We start from the raw sequence: 26,132 nt of genomic DNA on the forward strand, positions 1-26,132 counted from the left end.
TCTGTTAGTGAGCGATGCAGAGAATTACTGCTTTTTCGGAAATGAATTCCAGCAGCAAAACAAATGAAGAGTGCAGGCATGAACACACACACACAGACACACACACTGAAACCCACAGGGTAAAACCCCATTTTGGCATCCCCGTGCTTGCATTAAAGGGTCTAGGTTTGGCAGAAGACCATTATCCCCCCCCCCCGGCTGGCTGCAGAGATAAGGTGGGCAGTCCTCGTCTCCTGCCTGCTGTAGGAAACCAGCACATCAGTGAAGGAGAAACAGTTGGTGGAGAGAGACAAAATAGGTTATCCCTCTCCGACGAGAAGGTCAGGATCATTAAAGATAAATGCCTCTGCCTCTCTTCACTCACCTGCCCCACTCCACTGGTCCACTCAGAGACCAGGGAGATAAGAGCGGCTGACAAATACCCTCTGTAGGATTACATACCATGAGTCAAAACCACGACTTCATGGAAATCTGCATTATTTAACACAACCTCAACAGTAACAGCAAAAACTTCTGCTTCCCTTTGTTTCTCCCTTCATTTCACCCTCTCTTTGTTTCTTTTTTTCCTTTTCTTTCGTCACTTCTGGTTCCTCTTGTGCTTCTTGTGTCCCTTTTTCTAGTTACTTCCATATTTGCAAATTACTTCCATGATTGCTGAAATGCATACCTCTGATTTGTGTTTGCATCCATATTTTCCAAGCGTTTATTTCTACTCTTCTATTTCCTGCTCCTCCCATTTTTTTTTATATAACTTATGATAACAGAACGGGGCGTCTGCGATTTTAAATTGTTTTCCTCACAGAGCAATACCACTGCTGTTCTTGTTTTGGCCGAAAAAAATATCTGTAATTGAACAACAGAGGTCTACATTTGAAACACTTTCATTGTCCTCAGACATAAAACACCTCAGCTTCTCAACAACCTCTACAGCTGACATGTCATAATGCAGATGCTAAATCTAAAGGATGCAGCAAGAAAACATCACAGATGCTGACGACTGTAAAAACCCAAAAAGATTAAACAGCAGACCGGAGCGGGGGCACAGACAGACGTCACAACCCCAGGTGAGATGTGGAAAGCTTCACAGATTCTCTCCACCAGCCGTTAAATTGCATGTTATTAAATGTGATACTTGAGTGCACTGCAATCTCTGCAGCTCTGCTGGAGCAAAGCACAGGGGCTTCAGCGCCGTACAAAGGCAAAATAAAAGCCTCAACCTGCAGAGGCAGACTGAACAATAAAGTCCTGTTCTACCATTCACATCATCATAGCAGCGCACAGAGGGAGAAAGAACCCGCGCCATAATTACAAGAGAGATTTCAGTAATTTGACAGCAATTTAATAGTCACATGGCGAAATTAGTCACATGCACAGTATGAAGCCAAAGTGAATACGTTTGGCTTTTAGAAGAAAGAAAAAGTCATTAACAGGACAAAAATAAATGTGGTTAATTGGCTGGAATTAAAATTCATCATTGTGGCTACAGTATTAAACAGTGTATGTATGTATATATATATATATATATATATAATATACATTAATATATGTGTGTATTTATGTATCTATATATGACAATGTATATATATAAAATATATACATATTTTGTATGTATATAGGCATGTACGTATATATACAGATAGATAGATATAGATGTATGATTGTGTATATATTAAAAGAAACATATCTACACAGTGTATTTAAATGAGGTGTCACTGTTGCAGAGTGAGTAACGTACAGCGGAGTTGATTCAAGCAGAACCACACTGACGTTACTCAACGATTAATTGCTTTGCACTTCAAAGCCCCCCAACTTCCCAGAGGGCCGAGGGGCACTCTGACGCTACACGTATGTATTAATTGGGATTCTGATGAGGATGCCTGCCACATCATAACACAGAGCTGATCACTTCTGTGTGCACAGCTTTAGGTTCTGTGACTCTGTGGCTGCTCCTACATTTACACATGAAGGTTTATCACTGGCAGGGACCGAACGGATCAAATATGCATGTGTGATGATTAACGCCACGGCTTTCCAGCAGAGTGCAAAGATGATGAGTAAATTTCCTACTTCATCATTTTAATGACAGTCTTTCTATGTCCCACATCTCACCTCAGGTGTGAGTGTGTGCGTGAGACGTGTTTGTGTGCAACCTCTGAATAAGGCAGTGTTCAGTGATGGTGACAGGAAAGTGTGAGCCACATTTAATGTATTTATGTACTCAGTTTTATAGAGAGTACCAATCACATCAGGATGAATTTTGATAAGCAAACCTTATCGCAGGCCAGAAAACAAATCCTCCCAGAACCTGAGGCAAGAAAACAGGTCATTTACCTGTGTTTCCCTGGGGTTTCAGGCTGGTTGCCGGGCTGACAGGTTGGACTGGCTGGTTGTAGACTGGAGCTGACCTCTGATCTGGACCAGGTCCTTTGCCTTTGGCTGTGGCCGCAGCCGTCCGGTTAACAGCTCCGAGGCCCAGACGCAGACCTCTGCCGGACCGCAGCAGGCTGCCGGTCCCTCCGGCAGGAACAACCGCTTGAGGAACTTCCTCCGCAGAGGAACCTTTAAAACTGGCAGATCTTCCTACCTGGAAATAAAAATCATTGTTTGCTCAGTGTGTGATGAAATTATGTTTTCTATTTGAATTGTGAAATGCCTTCTGCTCCACCACAATTGTGATATGATTTTACTCTGACATTCAGATTTCTGTTTTTTTTTTTTTCAAAATTATCTAAAAAAACCCATAAATTCCACAAAGACATGAAGGAAACTAGAAGTGTAATGTAACTGGCATTTAACATCAAAAATATCCAAATGTTTGGCTGCAATAGTATAATATTTTTCACAGATCGAGGCTCATGAATAAAACAAATGTGTCAGTGATAAACAGTTTAACATCACCGGTGCAGCTGCAGAGTAAAGGTGTCAGTCCTACTGTACACACATTGTCAAAGGGAAGCCCTTTGAGTTGTTGGCTTCCATGCTCTAGCATACATTCAATGTTTTTCTTTCCACCACGCTACTGCTGCTCAGGGGATTATGAATATGAATGCTCCGTAAAAGCATTTAATCTGAATTAATAAAAAAATGCTCGTAAAGCCGCTTTAGTTGCAGCGCTAAACATGTAATATCAATTACGTGTAATTTGCAGTAGTATAGGAGATATGAATACAGCTGGGGACGGTGATGTGCAGAGTAAAGACAAAAATACTGCATGTGTGCAGAGTGGGAGTATATGGAAAATCAGCTTCTGAACTCTGAGGAACCTTCCAAGTGTGCAGCATTAATTCATTAGACATACCTCAGTTTTAAACAGTACCCATGAATGTGTATTTGACATCCATGGAAAACTTTAATTAATTTTGGCCCAAATTCAGAAACAATGTACAATTTTTGAACCTTTCTGTGCGTAAAAAGTTGTGATGGCTCGAATCAATTTTTTAACCAGTCCTAAATTTTCCAGAACACGATTTTACAGTTTTACAGAAAAAAATACTGTGCCAAATGCAAAGAAATCTAATAGTTAAAAAAAAGAATGGTACGTGGTACTCACCTCGGACTGCGCCCCATAAAAGTTGTCTGCTTTGCTGCCCAGGTTTGGAGGAGCTGTATGGCTGTGTGCATGTGGCATGACATGCAAGTGAGTGGCAGGAACTGTGTTGGCGTGTCCCGGCGGCCTGATGCTCCTGCTCATCACTCCTGACGGGAAGACGTTTGACTGCATGTCTTGACGGCACTTCTCGAAGTGCAGATTGGAGGCACTGAGGACTGGGGCGGCCTCAGGCTTGGAGGGTTCTTTAGAGCTGCCTTTGATTGAATTTGGAGTTTGTCCTTGTGCGTACGCTGAAAGCCGGGACGGCAGAGAGGACACCTGATAATGACCGTCTGCCGCTTGAGGCTTGAATTGAGGATTTTTTCTGACATAAGTGATGATTTTAGGGCGAACTCCTTTGGGCTTCAGTTTTGGAGACGGAGAGCTGTCCTTGGGGTTGGGGTTATGGGGAGAATAAGTGGAGCCCTGCTGGTTGTTAAGAGGCGCTTTGGGGATTCCGCTTGTGCTTATGCTAGTTTTGACTGGTGCTCTCAAGCAACTGTTGCCATGGCCCTGAGCTGGTGTATTCACAGCAGGGCTGCATCCTGAAGGAACGTGTCTCACCACTCCAGAGACATTCTTCGAAAGAATAAACATGGAAGGTTGTCTCCGTGGTGAGCCCTGCGGTGTCATAAGAGGAGACTGAGGAGAAGGAGGAGTCGATGACCTGGATTCAACTCCAGTCCTGTTGGGACTGGAACAGTTTCTCCTGTAGGTGAACTGAGTCTGAGGTCGCCTTTCTAAGGTGAAGGGGTTAGGGGAAGTTGAACTCTGACCTTGTGTTGAGGCTGGCTGTTTTAATGCAGGTGAAACCTCTCTCCTGACTGTCTGGCTCTGTTGTCTGGGCTGAGAAACTGCAGACGTGTTGTACAGGTGAGAGATATCTAAGGGTTCACGTAACGATGATCTTGTTAACTTTCTGCTCGAACCATTGCTGTACGAATCTAGAGTCTGTTTGGGGCTGTCAGTCTGATCTGTCTCGTCTTGATTAGAATTGAACTCTGATGAGTTCCTGGTTCTCTCCACCTCGGTCTGACAGAGAGGTCGGACCAGCTGTTGGCGTCTTGGTGGCAGAACCCTCTCATCAAACCCAGCTCTTCTCCTTTGGCCCAGCCCCAGGTCAGAGGATGTGCCACTCCTCTGCGGGTTTCCCTCCTGCTGTATCTGATCCCGGCTGCAGAACTGAAGAGAGTCTTGTTTCTCCTGAGGATGTGGTGATGGCGAAACCTGGTTTGTATTCACAGGGACTGCCCTTCTCCTGGTCTGAGCTGAGGTAGAGTTGTTGGCATTTGGATAAGGGTGGATCTTGCTGGACAGAGAGGCGGGAGACGGTGTTTCTCCACTACCATCCAGTGCACTGGACAGACTCCCACTGAGGACAGCGGCGGACAAACTGGACACATAGACGTTTGTCTCTGACTTGGACTCCTTCAGACCTCTCCTGTGCCTCTCGCTGCCTGATCGGGTGACGTTGACTTCTGCTGAGCCTGACACACACGTGTCTAACTCTTCAGTGCTGTGACAAGCGATCCTTTTTGGCACATCTTCATACTTTTGTTTTCTGCGTTCCACTTTGTTGCTGTCATTGTCATTTCTCCTGTGGCCAATAGAAGCAGAGCTGGCAGTGGAACTGGAAGATATGGACATGGGTCCGTCATCTCTTCCATCTCTGAAACTCCCTTCATCGTCCGGGTCCTCATTATCCTCTTCCTGATCTTGGTTTTCTGAGAAGGTACGAATCCCCTGATGCTCCAAGATCTCAAACTCCCTGTGCTCAGAGCCCCAGAACACTAACTTGTCAGGGGAGTCCCTCTGAGACACCAAAGGAGGAACGGGACATGTACTGTATCCAGTGTCTCCTGTCATCCGTCTGTCCTCTTCTTCACTGAGAGACGTAAACTGATTGGCGTTATCGTCTCCAGATGATAGCTTATTTACAAACCTATCTCCTCTGTCAACGCTCACCCTCATTCCCTGGAATCTCGACGGGATGCTCATGCTGGACAGAGAGTTTGGACTGAATCACTTAAAGACACTTGGGTGCAGAAGCCATCTATGGAGTGACAAATATAACTTTGCTCGTGTCTCTTCTCTTTGGAGTCGGCAAACTGTTAGTTGAGCATTTTAGCGATAAAATGTTGGTGTTGATACAGTTTAGTTTACTGCTGTTATTGCTGTTGCCATAAGTAAGTAAACTGTCTGTTTAGCTCTTCGGGGAAACGTCTGTTCAATCTGAAATAAAAAACACAAAAGGAAACAGTGAGTGAGACATCTCACAATCACAGGAAACAGGTACTGCAGTGAATATAATAAGCAGTAAAATACTGGGTGTATTCCAGAGGAAACCTGACTGTACTGCAGAGCAGGGTTACATTTGAAAAGAATATTCCTACTGTGAAGCGGAGATGAGAGTTTGCAAGTAGGATAAGAAGAAACGAGGTAACTGATGAGAGAAGTTAGCATCGCTCTGAGTGCAGGCTGTTAGAAGAAAAAAAATAGTGTCAGAATCACCAAGGGAATGGCTGATGAGGAAGACAAGAAGAGGAGAGGGAAAGGGTGCAAAGTGATTGGTAATGAGCTTTTCTTTCTCTCAGGAGGCAGAGCCGATGGAAAACAGGAAGAGGGTGAGATAAAAACATCTGCAGTAAAAATACATTCCAAATGTTCACGGGATGAAACCCCTCCAAATTAGAATAAAAATAATTTGCAGGAGTTGTAGGTGAGCTCAAACAAATATGTGCCAGAGAAGAACAGATGGGAGGGGAATATCTGGGAGTTTTCACCACAACTTGTCAGCGAGGGTCTGGTTGCAGTCGCTTTAATCAGAGTGGCACCAAATATTCATGTAATTGCCCTGGAGCGCTCCTCGCTGATATCAGAGGTTTAGTTAAATTTACTAATTTAGAGTTAATGACGGTTTTTTTTTCTGATTCTAACGAGTATTTGAACCAAAGAAGGCAACGCTGCTGCTTTTTCATCCTGATATTCAGCTGTATACCATCTACAGTATGTGGGCAGATAAACCGGTCCATTTAGCCAGAAATGCTAATCATGTATATTCCTCACATATGTATGTGTCTTCAGATCCTCACAGTGAATATTCCACTAACACTTCCAATGAAACTCCCACCTTCTAATTACATGTGCAGCAGGGGGAGTGTGTTCTCATTAGCAGGTGTTTGCTCCATGTGTCCTCTGGCAGTGCTATCAGAGAATTCAGAGACTAAGCTTCCACTGCCTGTGGCTCCTGGATCTGATGCCGCTCCGCTGCCACCTGACTCTGAGAGTAAACAATCCTCAAGGTCATCCTAAAAATACTCCCACAAATTCCTCAACAATCTGGTATTTCAAACCTAAAACTACATTACAAATATGAAAAAAAGAATTTGTTAAATGAATCATCCTCGTAAAATCTTTTCACTGTTAAGAAATAAAGAAATTGATACACATTTCTCTTTTTGTGCCTTGGCGTTTCTACCCTGCAGCTAATGCACACTATCAAGCACTAAACCAATTAAAAATGGCTCAAAGAGATGGTGAAGGAGACGGATGGCAGGGTAGGAGAGAGGGTGACACCCAGTGAATATTAGAGGGTGAGAGAATGCTCAGGAAGGACCTGGTGGTGGATCGATGATGGCACTGATGAAGCACCGCAGCTTATGCTGATGGCAGCACTGCTGAGGCTGAGCTCGGTCACAGAAGCTGAACCACAATAAGCAGAACATCAGCTCACAGTACAGCTGACAAATACCGTTAGAGCGAGGCCTGCAAACACATGAAAGGAGGCGAGAATATTCGTTACAAATAAAAAATAAAAACTGCCTCAACACACTATGAAACTTTCAAACATTCATACACTACATTATGACCTGGAGTGGTTTTCAGCTCATTTGAATATCAGCAGTCAACAGAAAAACACAGCCCTGTTTTCTGGGGCAGCGAAGAGTGGGAACATTTTTAGTTTTAGGAAATTTTAGGTTTTTGTCTTAAGGTTTCCTCTCAGCTTAGTTTGTGCCTTCAGTTTATATCTAGAAGCAATTTTCTATCATCACATTGTCAGAGTAAAAAAGAAAGGTATACTGTGAAAAAATGTATTATATAAAGCTGAACTTGGCAAATTGACCCCCCCCCACACATATACACACCCGATCTTCTATTGAAATAATTAATTTATTTTCTCATTCATTTAAGAATGATTCAGCTGAATTATTTTTAATAATAATGTATGCCAAAATTACACTTTAGTCTTCATCACCTCTCTATGACAATCAGTTTGTATCAATAGGATACATTTACCAGATAATTACACAGTAACTTCTATATTGACTCTAAAACCTTAAGCTGTATTTGAATATAAACTGTGCCAAACAGGACGACTGGGCTGGAATATCTAATAAGGTTGGCTTTGTTTCTAGGAGGCACAAGTTGACAAGTACAGTAACTACTCAGTTCTCAGTCCTCTGGGGAGAAAAACAGTACCTGAGGAAAAAAAACAAACATTTCTGTTACTGTTGTCATGGCGATGCCATATCCAAAGAAAATGGAAACTAGACAGCCCATCCCGACTCCTCTATCCTCCATCAGCGGGAAAAAGGTCACGGTAAGAAGGGTAGCGTTGGCAGCGCTGGCCCTGAAGGTCAGTTTATGCTTTTAAAGTCACAGCTCATGCATTAATTCTGCCCTGCATCATTTTCCCATGTGAACTCACGACCTAAAAATAGATTAAATGAAAGCAGTCGCTGCTCACAGGAGCCGTCACGTCTCTGCAGGTAGATGGATCCATCACTGGAATGACAAGAGCATGGAGCAGGAGACGACAGCAGAGTTGGGATCAGATTCAGTCATGGACTTTCAATAGTGATTTTCAGTGGGATAGTTACCAATTAGTTGTTAGGAACCATTAACCACGCTTAATCGTAGTTACCATAGTAAATGTTTGATAAAGTGCTTAAAAAATAGATTACTTCACAAACCATTGTTAACATTATTATATATTTTTCTTTGGTAATTGCTTTAGTCCTTCTCAAGTAGAACATGAGTCAATTTTGTAGCCATGTCAACACTCTTAAGTTAATAGGAGGAATAAAAAGGAAAAAAAAATTAAGTTATGCTATATCATTATGTTTCCTTCAAAAAGCATCATGATTTCTAAAGTGTCTTTATTTTCTATTAAAAATGACATCAAATAAAAAGCTGAAAGCTAAGTTTTCTACAGATTGGCATAGAAACAGAATTTTCATTTAAAAACTGCAGGTGTTTCTCCAAGGCTTCCCATATTTCCACAGATGTTTTTTTTATTCCTTTCCATCAACGCTGTCTCTTCTTTATCCAGACTAATGTTCTCTCTGAAAAATTAAAATGTATTCCCTTTCTATGAATATGAAAAGCAAGCAAGCACTTGTGTGGGCGAGACATGAGGTGGGAAGAAAAGACACTTGCAGATGGCAAGAGATATAATCTATGTTGATGGAAGAGTAAACAACATCTGAACCTCCACAAGACAAGGCACAGGAAAATCCTTCAGTGGGTGAGTGAGAAAAACCTTAAAGGGAAGAATGCACGTCTATACTTACTGCAAATCCTTGACTGACACACAACACTGACGAGTTCTTAATTACTCCTAATGAGAAACCTATGAATACTCAGTATATACTGGATTGAAGGAGTCTGTGTTAGAAAAGCAGTGACGTTCGATGATTGAAGTAAAATAGTACACAAATGTATAAGCAGTATGGTAGTTGCAGTTTATATATACATGCAGTATATATACACACACACGTATATACATATGCATATACAGTATATGCACACACATACTGTATATACATATACACAAAAACATACATATATGTATATATTTGTGTATATATGTACAGATTTATATACATATACAATATACACATAGATGTATGATATATAATTATATACATACATATTTTTTAAGCTTTTCAGATTTTTAAAAACATGCACCAGCACGTCAACACCAAAAGGGACACAGACACACACACACCTCCCCACCGGGTCTTTGTTGTCCAACCAGCAGCACATGTGACTATTACAGACGACATTTGTCTTTGGCACTTGGGGCTTTTCTCCTCTCCTCCCCCACTGGAGAGCAGACAGGTTTTATAGCTGTATGGTCCCAGGGGAAGCCCAACGACACACACACATGCACAGGTTCCTCTCTTTCATCCATACACACATACATGTGCACGCTCGTACATTCCCACACACTGGTGCTGGAGCTATATGGGATGGAGGGGATGTAAATGGACGCCGCGGCGATAAGTGTAATCAGAATTTATGATTCCTGAGTGTTGCCTATATAACATAATCACATTTGGTGCAAGGATGTACATTAAAATTAAGTGGAGCAGTTACACTTAAAGATGGAAATCCATGCTAACACCGTGGTGTACAGGCGCTGTCTTTGCCTGTAATTAATCTCTTATGACAACTTTCTAGCCCGTCCTTGTTCTCTCACCTCCGGCTGCTTTGTGGTGGTAATGTGTGTGTGTGTGTGTGTGTGTGTTTGTATGTATGATAGCGCTGCAACTGTTGCAGTGTGAACTTGTGAACATGTTTTGCATGAATACATTACACATTTATGGGTGCGAAATGAGCATAAAAAAAACAAAACAAAAACACAATTTTCCTATTGCCTTAAAAAAAGAAAAAAAAAATCTCTCCATTTGCATACAATGATCCAGCAGAATAAACCCTGGAGGGAGTCTCTGGAAGGGACTCTTTTATCCCCCATTCTTTCTTCTCCCTGCTCAGTTATAGTATACACAGACAGAAATAGCAAAGGAGTAAGATAAAATGTGTTTGGTTTTTTTTGCAAAATACATAAAAGTATCCTGTGGAGGAAATTACACGAGTAATGATCCACTAAACTCTGCCTCAGATTTTATATCAGAGCGTCAAGAAATAATCACATGCACACCTAGGTGGTGTCAGCTCGGGAAAAAAAGGAAAAAAGAGAAAGAAAGTAAAATCCTTGTGCTGTTGACAATTGATCTGTTTTTATACAAGTATTAAGCTACTGTTCAGTTTCACTACAAATTAATAGGATTTTTTTTTTAAGTCTGTGTCTTCAGGTTCCCTTCACCCCCTCCTCCCACCACCTCACGCTCTCCAATCCCATCGATTACACACAGTTGGTCAGGACAGGGTGAGGTGATCAATGCCATTTTCACCCTTATATATGAAACAGCAGTCGAATACATCACCCAAATAATCACTTATTCATCCATCCCCTCTGCCTGTATCCACCACTGCACTCCCCACCTGCTGTGGCAGTTGCTTTTATACTCCATGGGGAATTACTCTATGTCAGCGGGGACTTTAACAGGATTTCTATGGGATCCTGGGTCAGCGTGGGTGGTCACAGCACACACAGAAAAGGGAGACTGAGAAAATCAGATCATCTGCAATAAAGGCAGCTTTATTTCCTGATTGCAGACAGACAGACAGAGTGTGGTGCTGCGATGAGTGTCAGTCAAAGGCGATATTTCAGTAAGTGGATTTAAGAGGACAAAATGAGGAATAATAAAACTCCCTCCATCCACCAGCATCCTTAGAGTCAGTGCAGGGGGGGAAAAACAGAGCTATAACACGTGCACGTAGAGCTGCTTTGTTGACTACTTACACACATACGTACACACACTGCAGGTGTCGCACACAAAGACAGAGCAGCAGAGGAATGTGACTTATAGAGGACATGGATGTAATGACACTAAACCTGTGAACAGTCTGTGTGTTCATATGTTGAATACAGGGACCAGACATGCCTCTGGCTTCACTGTCTGGTTTGACTGTGCTGTTGAAGCTGTGTTGATGCTCTGCAGTTAGGAAGGTTATAACATATGGTCAAGAAAGGGAGAAAACCTCCACCAAACCTCGTCCCACTCAGGGAGATTACACCAGACAAGCATGAAAAGAAATAAAACTGTCCACTGCAGTCTGGGAGAAAGATGAATGGGATGCACAGAGATGTGAGGCGTGTGTTTATGGCTGGATTGTGCTCTGCAGCTAAAACACAAAGCTACATATAAGTGATGGCACAGAGGAGAGGAGGAAAAAGGATTTCTGTCCACGCTGGTTGCTGGAAGCACCGCATTGTTATTAGCAAAGACCCTCCGCCCACTACCCTCACTCCTGTCGCAGAGAAAATGTTAACTCTTGCATGGCTGGTGGGCAAAAGTGTATGGAGGGGGCAGAGAGGTAAGAAGGGAGAAAGAGAGGGAGAGATGTCTGATCCACATCCAGAGAAGCTGCAGACAAAGACGGCAGAAGTGGAAACGTTCTCTGTGCTGCTGTTAGAGAGAAAGTCCCACACACAGACCCACGCAGCTACAGACACGAAGCTGCCAAGGTGAGACTGGCCAGACAAAGAAATGCTGAGCGCAACTTCGGCTGAGTCACTTCAGTTTATTTTAAGAAAATATCACAGGAGGAGCAGATGATGCTCTGAGGAGACGAGGTGTTGACAGGGTCTTGTTGGCGTAGAGGATTAGTAATTTGCGGTGTAATGTGTAAGCCTGTTTATGCATGTGCGATGTGTGAGGGGTGATACCCACGGGGGAGTGGGGGAGGGAGCACTGGTAAAGGATCAGGCAGAGGTGAACGCAGCATGCAGTGAGCTCAGGGTTTTGGGATGACTGTGGTGACGACGTGACGAAGAAGCTAACGATATGAGCCGGGCTGTAAAGGTGATTGTTTACACTGGATGGAGGGAAGTGGGTGAGGGAGGTGGGGCAGATGGGGTGAGGAGGCCCGTGGAGAAATCAAAGATGAATGTGGCTTAGGTATGGGATTCAAACACATTACTGCTGACTTTTCTAGTGTATTTTTAGGAGAGTGGACCAACTGCAGGAAGACCGCAGACGAAGAGTGGACTATAATGTAGTAATCTATCGTAAAAGTGAATTACATGGAGCTGTTAGGGTTAAGTTAAGCACAGCTCTCACAGGCCGGCCCTCATAAAAACAATGCACGGTTTATGTTGCACTAATTTGCCTAATAAAGTCTGTAGATTGCTGACGATTGTAAAAAATATATATATATATTTCTCACCCACAGAACATGATGGTGTTTCCCGACAACATTAATGTACAGTATGGCTTACTTTTGAAGTCTCACTGAACTTTCTCTGATGACACAGAGGGCAGTGACGAAGTTCACAGTCATGAACATTTGGCAGCAGTTTCCATCCTAAAACACTTCCTAACTCTGATTTTTAACATTATATAACAGTAAAGAAAGACGGCTGCCAGGAAAAAAAAAGAGAAGAGGAAGAAGAAGAAGAGGAGTTTTGTGGGTAAGTACATGGACATGGTTGGTGAAAAGTAGAGGAGGCAGATGATCCACTGTAGCAACATCTGGAGGCAGCAGCCGAAAGAGGAAGAAGAAATATGGAGAAAGAACGAGAAGGAAGAAGAAAATAGGATAATAGGAAGGAGAGGTTTTGGTCGATATTTAAAAATACAAACAAAATAAGCTAAATATGGCGAAAGAGCTTGTAAAAACTGAAAGCTCAGAAAGATTCTCTGCTGAATTCTTACATCTACTAATTGAAAGTTAAACTGAGTTCTAATTGAAAGAAAAAAATGGAGGTTGTTTCTCAATTAACATGAATAAAACATTCTTCTCTTTCAGTCTTAATCGTCTGAAGACGATATTGTTTTGTCAATCTAATTTTTTTTGGAGTAAAACAAAAGAACAATCAAAATGGAAGACTGCTGTGTTCCATCTTTGCGTGCCATCTCCCATCATGCCACACTGTATATTTTCCTCTAAAAGGAATAGCTATTGACAAAGACCCTAGAGCTGAAACTACTAACCAGGACCATAAAGTACTCAGGAGACTGTTAGGAGTCACAGTAAATCACACTGACTACTGTCTGTCTGTCTGTCTGTCTCTCTGTCTGTGTGTGTGTAAAAGGAGGTGTGTCTCTGACGTCCTGTCTGACTGCAGGGGCGGAGCTTCAGCTGCTCATTGCCACCTTCCTCCAGACAAAGGCAGCTGAATTTGACTGTGTTGACACTTCATTCACACTTGCTTCTGTTTGCAAATCACCATCATCATCATGTTAAACAAAGACAGGTGAAATCTTTCCACACTTATTTATTAAAATGCCCATCATCCACTCATTTTCACCAGGGAACATTCTAGCACTATTCAAGGAGTTCCTAAATCTGCAGCGTCTTTCAGCCATCATTCCCATTTTTAAGACTTATTTAAACAAGTTTGTATAAATGTTTAAAATAAAAACCCAAACTAAAGTAATGAGTAATACATAAAATAAGAAACAATAATGTATTAAACATATGTGGGAGGCAGAGTGACATACTTTTTCCCCATCACCTCACTCACTCCCCCCCACCTTTCTTTTTCTCTTCTGTTCTATAAAATGACCTTGAAGGTCTCACCAGTGTTCTACACTTATGACAAACTGTTTTACCTGCACAATCATACACCCACACACACACAGACATAGAGAAGTGCCTGTACACAAACACTTAACTCTAAACCCACACTGTCTTTCTCCATCTCACACACACACTTTTCTCTACGACACTCCCTCAAACTGCAAAGACCTGATGAATTGATCCCACTTCAGACTTTGCAAAGGTCAGATGTAATGAATCAATCAGGCATGCATCAGCATGTGGAGCAGCAGCTGCAGCAGACCAGCCAAGGCCACAGGATCGGCATGGCCAGCTTTGATCCAACGTCAAGGCAAGATTTAAAAACAAACAAACAAACAAAAAAAAAACCAGAACTAAAGCTGAGTCTTAAAGCAGACTTCCCACTCATGTTATCTCACATCACAATCTAGACTCCAGTCAAACACATTTTAGAAAGTGTTGCCCAAAACCAAACAATGTGATTGGTGGGAGAGCAGCACAAAGATGGAAGGCCGCTGGCAGAACGTCAGGAGAGTCTGAGCCAAACAAGGTCTCAAGGACAAAGTGATGATTTGACACCGATCAATCAAGGCAGGAGACGGTGGAGTGTGAAAGACATGTCCTCTGATCGGTCCTCCTCCTCCTGCTCCTGCTCTCACTCTGAAACGTAGCCTCAAGGTAAATATGCAGATGAGTTCCAGTGTAATGGAGTATCTTAAAGCCAAAGGTTACGATGTGTTGACTTTAAACTTGAAAATGCTTCACAAACCAGTCATATTAAGATATTTGTAAATAAAAAGAATAGTATTCCAGGAGTAAATTAAAACATACCAACACAACAAAACATACGCATGCTGATTTTTTCACGTTGCCATACAAACCACACTCCCCCCTGAGCTGATCATCTAATACGGCAGACATCCAAACAAAGGCGGAAAAAAAAAATAACCACATTATTTCTACGAAACTGTTCCTCGTGTCCTTAGAGCAGAGTAGATCATGAACTCGGGTCTAAAGCCGACATAATCTGTGGCTGATCACTAACATCTCCCACAGAGACTCGACCTGCTCCATCCATCACATCAGTTCCCCGCTCCTCCAGTCTCCGCTCTGAACAAGTTGCCCATTATCATAACTAGGAATTCATTCTGCACAAACAGACGGACGTGATACACGTCTGCAGACAGTCACGGACCGGTTCCTCTGAGACTGACGAACGACAGCCGGATCAACAGCATCAATAATCAATATTTCAATATAAAGTTAAACATAAACAAATATAGAAAAGGCTGGAGAATTAAAACAGAAACACCAGTAGGATGTTTCTACCATGTGCGTCTTACCTTCAGCTTCCTGTGGTGTTGCTCTCACTCAACAATGTCGGTCAGTGCAGGAGTTGCAAAACAAAACACATGCGCCTCTCGCGCTCTCTCTCTTGCAGGAGACAGAGGGATGCTGCGGACAGGAGGAGGAGGAAGAGGAGAGCAGCAGCAGCAGCAGCAGGAGGAGAGTTGTAGGAGGGGGAGTGGTACTGATGCTGCAGCCGACTCCTCGCAGAGCGTCCTTATGTTCAGAAGCTCAGCTGCTTTCTCTTCCAACTAACATCCAACGCTTTTGCGCCCTCTGCTGGATTATGAGAGTTAATGCCAGTCTACGTCATAGGGAAGGCCGCAACTTCTGGGTGCAGACAGAGCCACTGCAGCAGACTTTCAAAAGAATCACAACGTCACACTTAGAAAGAAATAGAAACAGGAGAAAATGAATTGTGTAATGTTCGTAATTATCAAGGTTCATAATGTTCATAATGTTCATAATTATCAATCATACGAACCATCACGTGACCATCACTCGTCAGATTTGAACCAACATTTGTAATATCAGTTATTCACGTCTTTGAAAACATTCACCCAGGTGCTGACTACTACCCTTAGAGCCCATTGGTAATGTTTACGTCTAAGCTTTAATTTATAAACAATAACTCAATTGAATAAAATGATTTACTTGCTTGAACTATAAAAAAAAATCACCTATTTTAAATCATCTCAGTGAACATGGGCTTAACCAAAGACCTCAGTGTTGTGAAGTTGTGAATGGACAGAACTGACCAGAGGGCAATCTTGAAGCAGCGCTGGGCAGAGCATCCATGACATCACCTGGAGAAGAAAAAAAGAGTGAGTAGAAAACATCTTTGTAAGCAAAGAAACATTTCTTCTTACCACAAACCTGGTCCTCGCTGTGACAATAAACACTGTGTAAACTGCAAACATGTGGAATTTTACAAGTTATTTTTTATTTACAAGAATTGAGCATTGAAACTTCCAGACATCAACAAAAAGCACAGCTGACCAGCAAAACAAAATAGAAAATCTTAATTTACAGGAGGTCAATGAAGTACGAGTTACTCTGGGCTCTTCAGTTGAACTGTAGTGTGAACTGCAAAGCTACAGCTGTGGGTCATTTTTTAGAACGAAATAAAGTAAATGTTGTGTCTCAGACTGTGTCTAATGGTGTGTAGTGTGTAAACGAGAAGCCCTAAAGGGCAATTACGCAACCTATTGAAAAGTAATACTGGACAGGAATTATGGTTTGTACTTCCTGACTAGGTTAACACTGAAGGTCAAAACACACTAACAAAAACATACAGTACATATATCCATACAATATATGTACATATATGAACTGTACATATATGTATACATATAATATATGTATATGTACATAAAAGTGTTTACATATACTTACAAGTAAGGCATAAAACATCTGTAAAACTTACTTTACCTCCATTTCTGAAAACCTAATAGAAATAAAATATAACAATCCTTAGTCAAATGTACACAACATATATTTTCAGTAATTCATGAAATAGTTTTTTTTTTTTTTTTAATTCCTGTATTTGAAATAAAAGAGTTAGTAAGAAGGCTGATCGTTGGTCAGGTACGGCTTTCAAGGGAATATAGACACAGAGCTACAAATGCAACAAGCTGCACCACAGTCATAAGACTTTCACAGTAACAAAAAGCCCACAATCCAAATGACAAATAATTTACTACAAGAAATATACACAACATTGTATATACACAACATTACACTGCTGAAAAGACTTCCCAAACCACAGTGAAGGGGCCACGATCTAATGTCAGAAATAAAGAAGTCATTCATTTTTTGGAAAAGGGGAAGCAGAATTTCTTCTCATGGGATATATATGAGCGCTGGTTGAAGATAGATTAAAAACATGTTTGTCAAATATATAATTACTTACACAAAAATATATCTAATGTATCTAGTCTGGCCAATTGTGACAAGTGGCAGGATTTTGGAGTCAATACTGACAGAATTGTTATATCAAGATTAAGAGGTGGTTTTTTTTTGTCAAATCCATTTTTATTTTAAAATATAGAGATACTGTAAAAAGCCTGCTAAGCTTCAGGAGGAAACTATTAGTGAACAATGCTGTGATGTCCAGTGGACAGACGATGCCACATCACCTCCATTCGATGCTTTAAGAGTCACCGACTTAATGTGAGGCTGAAGAAATATCGAAGCTTCTCTACATCTTGACGCTCTCTTAAAACTCAAACGCGTTTCTGTTGAATCCTTCTCCTTCAGAATTTCAAGATACAATGAGCAGCTGCTGGACCTCAAGTCCAATGACACGATGCTGGAAGCTGACAGTCAAGGGAGTGGAAGAACATTGCACAAATCATCAGCCTTTTGTAGAAGAAACAGATCTACCACGTCAACGCCCACAGTCTAATCTAGATGTGTGTAATCTGTGACAGGAAGCACGAGTATCTACAAACCCCCCTCCTGCCCCACGATTTATGGACACTGAAGGTCTGTTATTAAACGGGTTTTATCACCAGTTGTCTGTTGATGAGAAACACTGCGGGTCTGGGAATCTCAGGTCAAATTTATTTATATTACTCTCTCTAACACTGTGCACTGCCAACAAGGGGCCGGTATTTGTCCTTTCAGAAAAGTTCCTGCACAGACAGACTGGCGTCAGGGAAGTGAGAGTGAAATGTCCACAGAATGTTCTTATACTTTACAAGTCTCCGTCATCTTCCTCCTCAGCAGTGATGCCGTTGTGGAGGAAAGCCTCCTTCTCTTGTGCCAGAGACTCAGACTCGTGGTCCTGTTTGAAGTAGGTCATCTCTGTTTCCGGTGATGAGTGGCTCGTAGAGGCCTCTGCACTGTGATGGATACCGTAGAAAAAGTAGATGGCAAAACCTGCAGAGGTCAGGAGAGAAACGACACCTATGTCTGTTAGAAAGTAAATACAGAATGTGTCTCTGTTTCAGATGAATACCAGTTCAGATTTCTGTTCACCTCTGAGTCACAGTCAGAACTATGGCTTTCCACATTTAAAACATGTCATCTTGACATTTTTTCTATATTTATAGTTACATCATTTTGATTGGTTACAGTAACAGCAATAATAAGGTTTTTCTTGGGTCAGATGTAGGATTGGTATTTGAAACGATCAACACTTCTTTTGGGTTTAAAGTTTGAATTTTGACAAAATGGTTAAAAAGTTCATACAGTTTCTGCAAATAAATGCAAAAATAGAAAAACCAACAATCATCAACCTTTACTGCAGGGTTGTACAGCATGTACTGTATGTTAGTGAAACCTGTACTGATGATAATGTAGTGCAGTTCTCAGTAACTCAGTATTACTACCTAAAGCCATCCAGATTGAAAACCTCATCCAGGTTCCTCTGTCGAGCTGCATCATCAGGTAGACATTGACAAACATGCTGAAGACTGGGATGAAGGGCAGCAGTGGAACCTGGAAGGTACGATTTCAGAAAAGTACATTTAAAATGGTTGTTAAAATAGAGGGACTTGAATAAAAAATGGAGGAACTCCAATTCTTGAATCTGAACCTTAAAAGAAAGCTTTGTCTTGCATTCAGGTTGCCTCCAGATGATGAAGGTAAGGACGAGGCAGACGGCGAAGATGAGGCCGAGGGTGGGGATGTTCCACAGAGCAAAACCTCCGTGCACTGCCAGCACGCTAAACATCAGGATCAACACCCCTGTAGAGCGTTTAGATTTTTTTTTTAATATTCCTGATTTGGCTCGACAAAAGTCATTTGTACAGAAACTTTAATCCTGCGCACAGAACTTACCCATGATCGAGGTACAGACATTTACCACGGACCCTGACATCAACGACGGCTCAGGGCTGTACGGCATTAGCAGTGACTTGACACTGAATCGTTCCTCCACACCAGGGAGGATGCCCATACTGGGGACACTGATACCATCACTCATCTCCCCTTCCTCCTGGGTCTCAAACACCAGACTGGGCTGCTCCGGCTGGTATCTGAAAAAACCAAACAAACTTTTAGAACAGTGACCTGGGTTGAAAAGAGAACAGCTTGAACAAATGGATTGGATGTTAATAATTAAACCAGGTCTCAAATCTACAAACATGCAAATGTTTTCTTAGCATTAGCTCTTACTACATCATCTTCTTAATGGTTATTATTTATGGTTTTACTTTGACCTATTTTGCTAATGCAAGAGCCACTTCTGTCAACAGGTGAGGGTGTGGTCCACCCTGGACACAACACCAGCCCATTGCAGGGCCACATACAGTTTAAATGATTCATAAAACTTTTCTTTTCATTTTAATTGACTTTTTGTCTGGTTTAGGTAGCCATTATTAAATGCACAGAGAGCATTCCATCAATGTGATACTATGAAAACAACCATTTCCCACAGTTGTTAAATTCAGCCTGGAGCTGTGACCACCACTGATGGTTGATTATCAGCATTCTTCACGCAAATTACACTAAAGCTGGGTTTAGACATGAGCTCTGTGAAAGGAATCTTTTCAAAGAAATTGAAGGGTTTTTTTCTATATGTTGGCAGTTCCAATTACATACCAAGAACTCAAAGGACTTTTTGGGCGTCATGTTTAAACTATAAATATATCTGTGCAGATTCTGGAGAATGGCAGATTTTTTGTACACGTCCTCAAGCAGCTTGTCCCCCAACTCACCTGAGCACCAGGACACAGGCAGCCACTAAGGTGTAGGCCAGCAGCGTCCCGATTGACATCAGGTCCACCAGGTCCTTCAGGTCAAACAGGAAGGCCATGATTGCTCAAAATAGCAAGAAGGAGAAAAAGGACAAGTAGTAGAAGAAGATGGAAGAAGAAGAAGATGAGGAGAGGGTGGGGGGGATGGGTCGGTGGAGAGAAGCAGAAAAAAATTATTTATTTGCCAATATTAACCTTTACAGTGGACACATTGGACTTTGTTTTTACTCCTCGTCACTCATCGTTTCCCTGAACCCCTCCTGTATTTATCTTACCAGACATGACCCCCGCAGTCACAGTGGCTGTTATTGGGGATTTCCTCTCACTGACGTGGGACAGGAAGGAGAAGAGCAGGCCGTCCCGGGCCATGGCAAAGATGATACGGGGTAGGGGGAACATGGAACCCAGCAGACTGGAGCGGAGTGGGGAAAACAACAGAAGATTGGGATGTTGGTTTAGGGCAAACGGAACAAAACACAGGGGGACGAGTCAAAAGACAGCAGTGGGATTTAGGGAAGTGAAATATGGAACAGGTTGAGGAATTCTGGGAGATTTCTGTTGTCTGCTTGCAAAATTCCTCTCTCTAAATGTATCTAATAAGGTGCAATGCATGCTTTAAATGTCAAAATCCTGGTTACTTCAGCATGCAGTTTAGTTTGGTATTTGTATCATCCTTAAATCACTAAGACAGTTAATACTACGAACCCACTTCCAAAAAGACACTAAAGAAGGATTTGATGGTGGCTAAAAAAAGTAGTGTTAATGTTAATCATATCAAATAAGTTTTCTTATTTTTCATATTTTTCTTTGCATTTTTCTATATTAGCATTTTTAGCATTTAGACTGGTCACATATATATTTCTGTCTGCTTTAATAATGTATATGTAGAAAAGTTGATTTATCTCAAATTATTTCAATTAATCATAAATAATTGCGATAATGATTAATCATGATTATTCGTGATTAATCAGAATAAACTTTTGATCATTTCACCACGTTGTTTATCAGTTTTTTGAAAGCAGGTTTTCTATGACAGTAAAAAAGTCACATCACTGACAAAACAAAAAACTGCTGTGGTTAATCTGACAGTGCTCGGGGTTTAGCAGTGTGAAAAGTAGCCTCAGTGTAGATAAGTGCTGTTTACAACATGCGTGTTAGTATCTCACCTGCCCCTATGCCTGAGGTGAGAGTTGCAATAATCAGGGTTTGGTAATGAGACTGATGACGGCCATGAACTTGAAAAGCAGCCCATCACTGGCCGTAACCCAGATAAGATGGGGCATAGGGAACATAGCACCCAGCAGGCTACCGGGGGCGGAGCCAAGGTTCGATAGTATCCACACATACACCCAAGAAAATGCCATAAAACATACAAAGAGACACATGCATAAATATACACAGCACAGCACATATGATATATACCCAACACAATGACTCATATACGACAATGGTGCATGTTTTATATGAGCATCTTTCGACATTCATCAACATTACCTAAAAAAATATATATAAATATAAATAATTTATCATGGAATATTAAATCACTAATACTATAAAAATGTATGTCTATTATTATTTTACACCTAATAATGAGATATTAGTTATTTAGCAGCTGGTGTCCTTTGGTGACATCAGTCACTTATATAATCACAGACTGGGATTCTATTACAGTTAAGAAATCAAATGCTTTCTGGTACTAAATATACCTCAACACACGCACACACACATGCACGCACACACACAAACCTCTTACCTTGTAGACAGAGCACACAAAGAACCCACAGCTACAGCATACTTGGCTCCGCCCCAGCCCACGTAGTTGAAGGCTATAGGCAAAGGGCTGTTGCTGTCCAGCAGGTAGTAAGGCATCATGAGGGTGAGGGCGGCAGAGACGCCGAAGTAAGCAACGAAGCAGATGAGCAGCGAGGAGACGATGCCGATAGGGATGGCTCTCTGGGGGTTCTTCACCTCCTCACCTATTGTACGAGGGGGAGACGGTGAAATACAGTTTATACAGAACTGACAATTTTACTAAATGAGCCAACTTTTACGTAAACTTTCTCCTTCTGAAAGTAACCCTAACACAGCAGTTGCCAAAGTGGGGGTGGGCACCAACTCGGGGGTCATGAGGCTTCTGCAAGGTGAATGAATTTAGATATAAATATATCCGTTCGTAATGTTGTTGCTGACTAAAGGTATGTTTCTCTGAACTGTTCAGCAACGGTGTTAAAGCACTGACAGACAATGCTGGAAAAACTGTCAACAGCTTCCACTCCCTTTGGCTGAACTGACAGGATTCCACAGGAAAAAAAAGAAAGTTAAAACTGGGCAAAGCAGATGCATTTCAGAAACATCCCCGATGGCATTTTGCAGCACAATCGAACAAGGAGCTTATTTTCCCCCCGTGTCGCCACGAGACGGAGACACAGCTTGGAAGCAGTCGGTCAACAGCAGTGGCTGCTGAGCACACCACTTTCACATCTTGTTGTGGAGTGAGATCACACTGCAGTGTGTGCACAGGAGCATGTTGAAGACACCACCATTCATAAAGACAGGGTGTGTGTGTGTGTGTGTGTGAGTGAGTTGACACAAAAACGGGAAGGTCAGGGTCATGGGCTTGACCGCGGCTCGAGGATGTAATGTATGGCTGCGTTGTGTGTTATGAGGACAGGGAGTGGGACGACTGCTGTGTGGCAACTTTACTCTAGGATCACAGAACACACTCTTGTATTTGTAGCTGGGTGAGAAAACACGATCTGTTCTGTATACTTCCTCAGTCTTACTGCAGTGAAATGAATTAAAAAGCTGTGGCTGCTTCTTCAAAAAAACAAACTGGTCCTCACAGAGGTAGGAATAACAGTAGACACAGATGATATAGTGGCAGAGAACTGGCTGCCAATGTGTGTGTGTGTGTAAGTGTGTGTGTATGAGAGAGAGCAAGAGAGAATGAGTGAGAGAGACAGACAGACTGCACAGGCCAACCTCAAATGACAGTCCAGGGTTTATTCACTCAGCCAATAAGAATTCAGGAAAAGAGGGGTGGGAAATGTCATGGGTGGGAATGGGGGCAGAAAACAGGACACACTCCCCGTTTTATGACTCAAAGGCCACAATGTATTAAAATAAAGCCTCTAAGAAGACACACAGGTGTGGACTTGGACAACGGAATGGAAACACCTCCCCCTACAGCTTAATCCAAAACATCTTGATTGATTTAGTTTCTCGGCCTTCGCTACAGTGAACGGCTTCCAGCCACAGGTTGGGCCAAACACACTAGAGTGCATCTTTTCTCTTCACGCCACCCTCCCCCTCCATCTTATGTAACACTTCTGGAAGTTTAAACAAGCATAGCATTGACATGGTCCCAAATCCAGCTCCTGTTACACCAACCCCCACACAACTCTACCGTAGCAAGTGGTATTATCTGGTTTGTTCCAGCACTGACCTGTGGTGGCGATGCAGTCAAATCCAACAAAAGCATAAAAACAGGTTGCGGCACCGGAGAGGACGCCAGTGAAGCCGAATGGCATGAAGCCGCCTGCTCCTAAACTCTCTCTGGTTGGTAGGACACTGGTTAAACTGGAGGAATAAAACAATAAACCTCATTGGTTAATAATCTCCAGTGGATTTATTAATATTCCCATTTAATTTAATTTTAATTCTTACTTAAGACTAAAGTTAGCCCTTGAAGCATGGAGGATTTCCTCAGGGTCTAAGTGCCAGTTCTTCAGAGTTCCCTTGACCAGGCCAGAGATGACCATGAACATCAGGACCAGGATGTTGATACATGTGAAGACTTTGTTTACGATCGCTGACTCTTTAACTCCAAATGCCAGCAGACCTGAAAAACATCAATGCAGACGTGACAAAGTCTGATCTGGAAAATCATCTCATCTAGATGTTGTAAAGAGTTTCATTCTTTTTTTTAAACAACATACAGCTAGTAAATATATAGAGATCTGCTTAGACGGCAGGTTTCCTCACCTGTGAGAATGAATATGATGAGAACTGCAAACATGTCAGGGTACTCAGCCAGTATACCTGGTGCATCCATAGACATGTACTCTTTGCAGAACTCCTCTATGCGCTTTCCTACCAACTCGTCAAAGGTGGCACTCCATGCACGGGCCACACTGGATGTGCCTGACATGAAAAACAGAAACATGAAGAAATGATCTGAAATACCCCATATTTTATGAGAGTTTACACAGTACAGTTGATTTTTTTAGGCCCTAAACTAATGTCAAATGTCATGATATTTACCAATGACATAGGAGAGAATGAGGTTCCATCCAGTGATAAAGGCCCAGAGCTCTCCCACAGTCACATAAGAGTAAAGGTAAGCTGATCCTGTCTTGGGGACACGAGCTCCAAACTCAGCATAGCACAGTCCCGCCAGCACAGAGGCTAAGGCGGCTATCAAGAAAGACAGCACAATGGCAGGACCTGGGGCGGAGAGAACGATCCGTTAGAAATCCTGACAGCAGCGATGTCTTCTGATTTAACTAAACACACGTCTGAACTCACCAGAATTCTCTCTAGCAACAGCACCGGCCAGCACATAAACACCAGCGCCCAGCGTGCTGCCCACGCCCAGGGCCACCAGGTCAAAGGTGTTAAGACATCGACAGAGATGCGAGTCTTCTGTGCTACAGTCCACCACCTTCACCCTCAGCAACTGCTGCCCAAAACGCCGAAGCTTATCCAGCGCCATGGATGACAGTCTGGCTTTGGGGGAGGGAGGACAGGGTGAGGGTGAAATGGGGGAGGAAGGGTCCGGGAAGGAGGGAGGAAAAGGTCGACCGGGATTCAGATGTCACGGAGAGAAGTAGTCACATGCACCCTAAGACAGAACAGAGAAAATTCATGGGTTTAGATTAGAATGAAATGAACATAAATACAAAGTTGTCTTAAAATAATCCAAACACCTTCTCCACCAAATCAATGCAAAGCCTAACATTTGGATAAAAACCCCAGTGCTGTGATACTAAATCAGGAACAGCTGAGAAAAGACAAAGACTTTTTTTTAATTCTTCTGGAAACTCAATTTACTGCAACTGCTGTACATATTGGATTATTATTATAAAGTAACAACAGCTGTATTTTGAACCAAATCACCCAAAGACAGAGTCTCCCTGCAGGAATCAGGGGAACGAGTTCACTGACGATAAATGAAATTGTTGGTGGACGACAACTGTTTTCTGTAGTATTGCGTAACACCACCCAAATCCACAGTGTGTAACCCGCAAGCCAAAAACTGAGCTCAGTAAATCTCATTGCTGGATAAGCTGCATGGAGTGTGTTACATAAGAACTAACAACTCACAGGAGAGGAGTCAGGGCTGTAACACACTGTTCTCACCACTGCTGCGCAGAACGGAAGCCTGAGGCCGGGCCACGACAAACTACAGTTGGTTCAGTTTTATTAAGGACAAAATAAATGTTGACAAATTAAAAAGAAACAAAGTCCGGTCAAAAACAATAAAACTGGATACAATGACTAGATATTTATTCCTGTGTTGCATAATGGTCTGATTTCACATGTCTTCAATAAAATGTCACTAGAAAGTTTATTTAATAAAGTTTTATTTGTGCATGTAATTCAATTGTGAATTACATTTCTGTGACAAAATTCTTTTTAAAAAGTGTTTTGTACTTCTAGACAAAAAACACATCAGGATTTTTTTAGTCATCTTTAACACTGAAAAGACTCAACATCAGGTTCAACAAACGCTGTGATATTTTTGGGACTTTTTGTTACATGTTTTTCCTATGTTTTACTTTTCTTTATACCCAACACACCATAACAAGCAATGTATTACAACCCATACCTATGACTCCTACAGTCGAGGACAAATACATAAAGCTCACCAGTAATTAATACTTGAAGGTCTGTCTTAGAGTACAAGACGAGTACCTGAGTAAAGTAAAAATTACAGCGCTGCTAACTGCAAACCTCCAACAACTAGTTCCTGCAGCTTTACGCCAGATCCCAAAATTGGAACAAGTTTCTCTTTGGGAGCACATTACTCTCTGACTTGACAACGCACACACACAAAACTGCACACACTCCTGTTGAAA

General features: G+C 42.0%; 2 protein-coding genes across 3 annotated transcripts in view; both read right to left on the bottom strand.

The window, feature by feature from the left end:
• mtus2a (microtubule associated tumor suppressor candidate 2a) overlaps window positions 1–16,126 on the bottom strand; it is a 38,011-nt gene extending 21,885 nt beyond the window's left edge. The window contains exons 1-3 of one of the 2 annotated variants that reach the window (XM_008332679.3): window positions 15,346–16,126; window positions 3,551–5,821; window positions 2,332–2,584 (exon numbers count right to left, since the gene is read on the bottom strand). In XM_008332679.3, coding sequence (XP_008330901.2) covers window positions 2,332–2,584; window positions 3,551–5,587 — 2,290 coding nt within the window. In that variant the 5' untranslated portion in view covers window positions 5,588–5,821; window positions 15,346–16,126. Of the gene's footprint in view, window positions 1–2,331; window positions 2,585–3,550; window positions 5,822–7,205; window positions 9,435–15,345 lie in introns of those variants that run through there. The other variant, XM_017041955.2, reaches the window with a different exon arrangement.
• Window positions 16,127–16,272: 146 nt separating this feature from the next.
• slc7a1a (solute carrier family 7 member 1a) overlaps window positions 16,273–26,132 on the bottom strand; it is a 14,782-nt gene continuing 4,922 nt past the window's right edge. Inside the window, exons 2-13 of the mRNA XM_008332677.3 lie at window positions 24,580–24,895; window positions 24,316–24,498; window positions 24,037–24,195; window positions 23,719–23,893; window positions 23,498–23,631; window positions 21,806–22,028; window positions 20,328–20,464; window positions 20,014–20,116; window positions 19,136–19,332; window positions 18,891–19,042; window positions 18,685–18,793; window positions 16,273–18,232 (exon numbers count right to left, since the gene is read on the bottom strand). Of these exons, the coding sequence (XP_008330899.1) occupies window positions 18,048–18,232; window positions 18,685–18,793; window positions 18,891–19,042; window positions 19,136–19,332; window positions 20,014–20,116; window positions 20,328–20,464; window positions 21,806–22,028; window positions 23,498–23,631; window positions 23,719–23,893; window positions 24,037–24,195; window positions 24,316–24,498; window positions 24,580–24,766 (1,944 nt within the window). The 5' untranslated portion in view covers window positions 24,767–24,895 and the 3' untranslated portion in view covers window positions 16,273–18,047. The remainder of the gene's footprint in view (window positions 18,233–18,684; window positions 18,794–18,890; window positions 19,043–19,135; window positions 19,333–20,013; window positions 20,117–20,327; window positions 20,465–21,805; window positions 22,029–23,497; window positions 23,632–23,718; window positions 23,894–24,036; window positions 24,196–24,315; window positions 24,499–24,579; window positions 24,896–26,132) is intronic.

This window comes from Cynoglossus semilaevis, chromosome 19, assembly GCF_000523025.1.
Source record: "Cynoglossus semilaevis isolate Cse_v1.0 chromosome 19, Cse_v1.0, whole genome shotgun sequence".
Taxonomy (NCBI): domain Eukaryota; kingdom Metazoa; phylum Chordata; class Actinopteri; order Pleuronectiformes; family Cynoglossidae; genus Cynoglossus; species Cynoglossus semilaevis.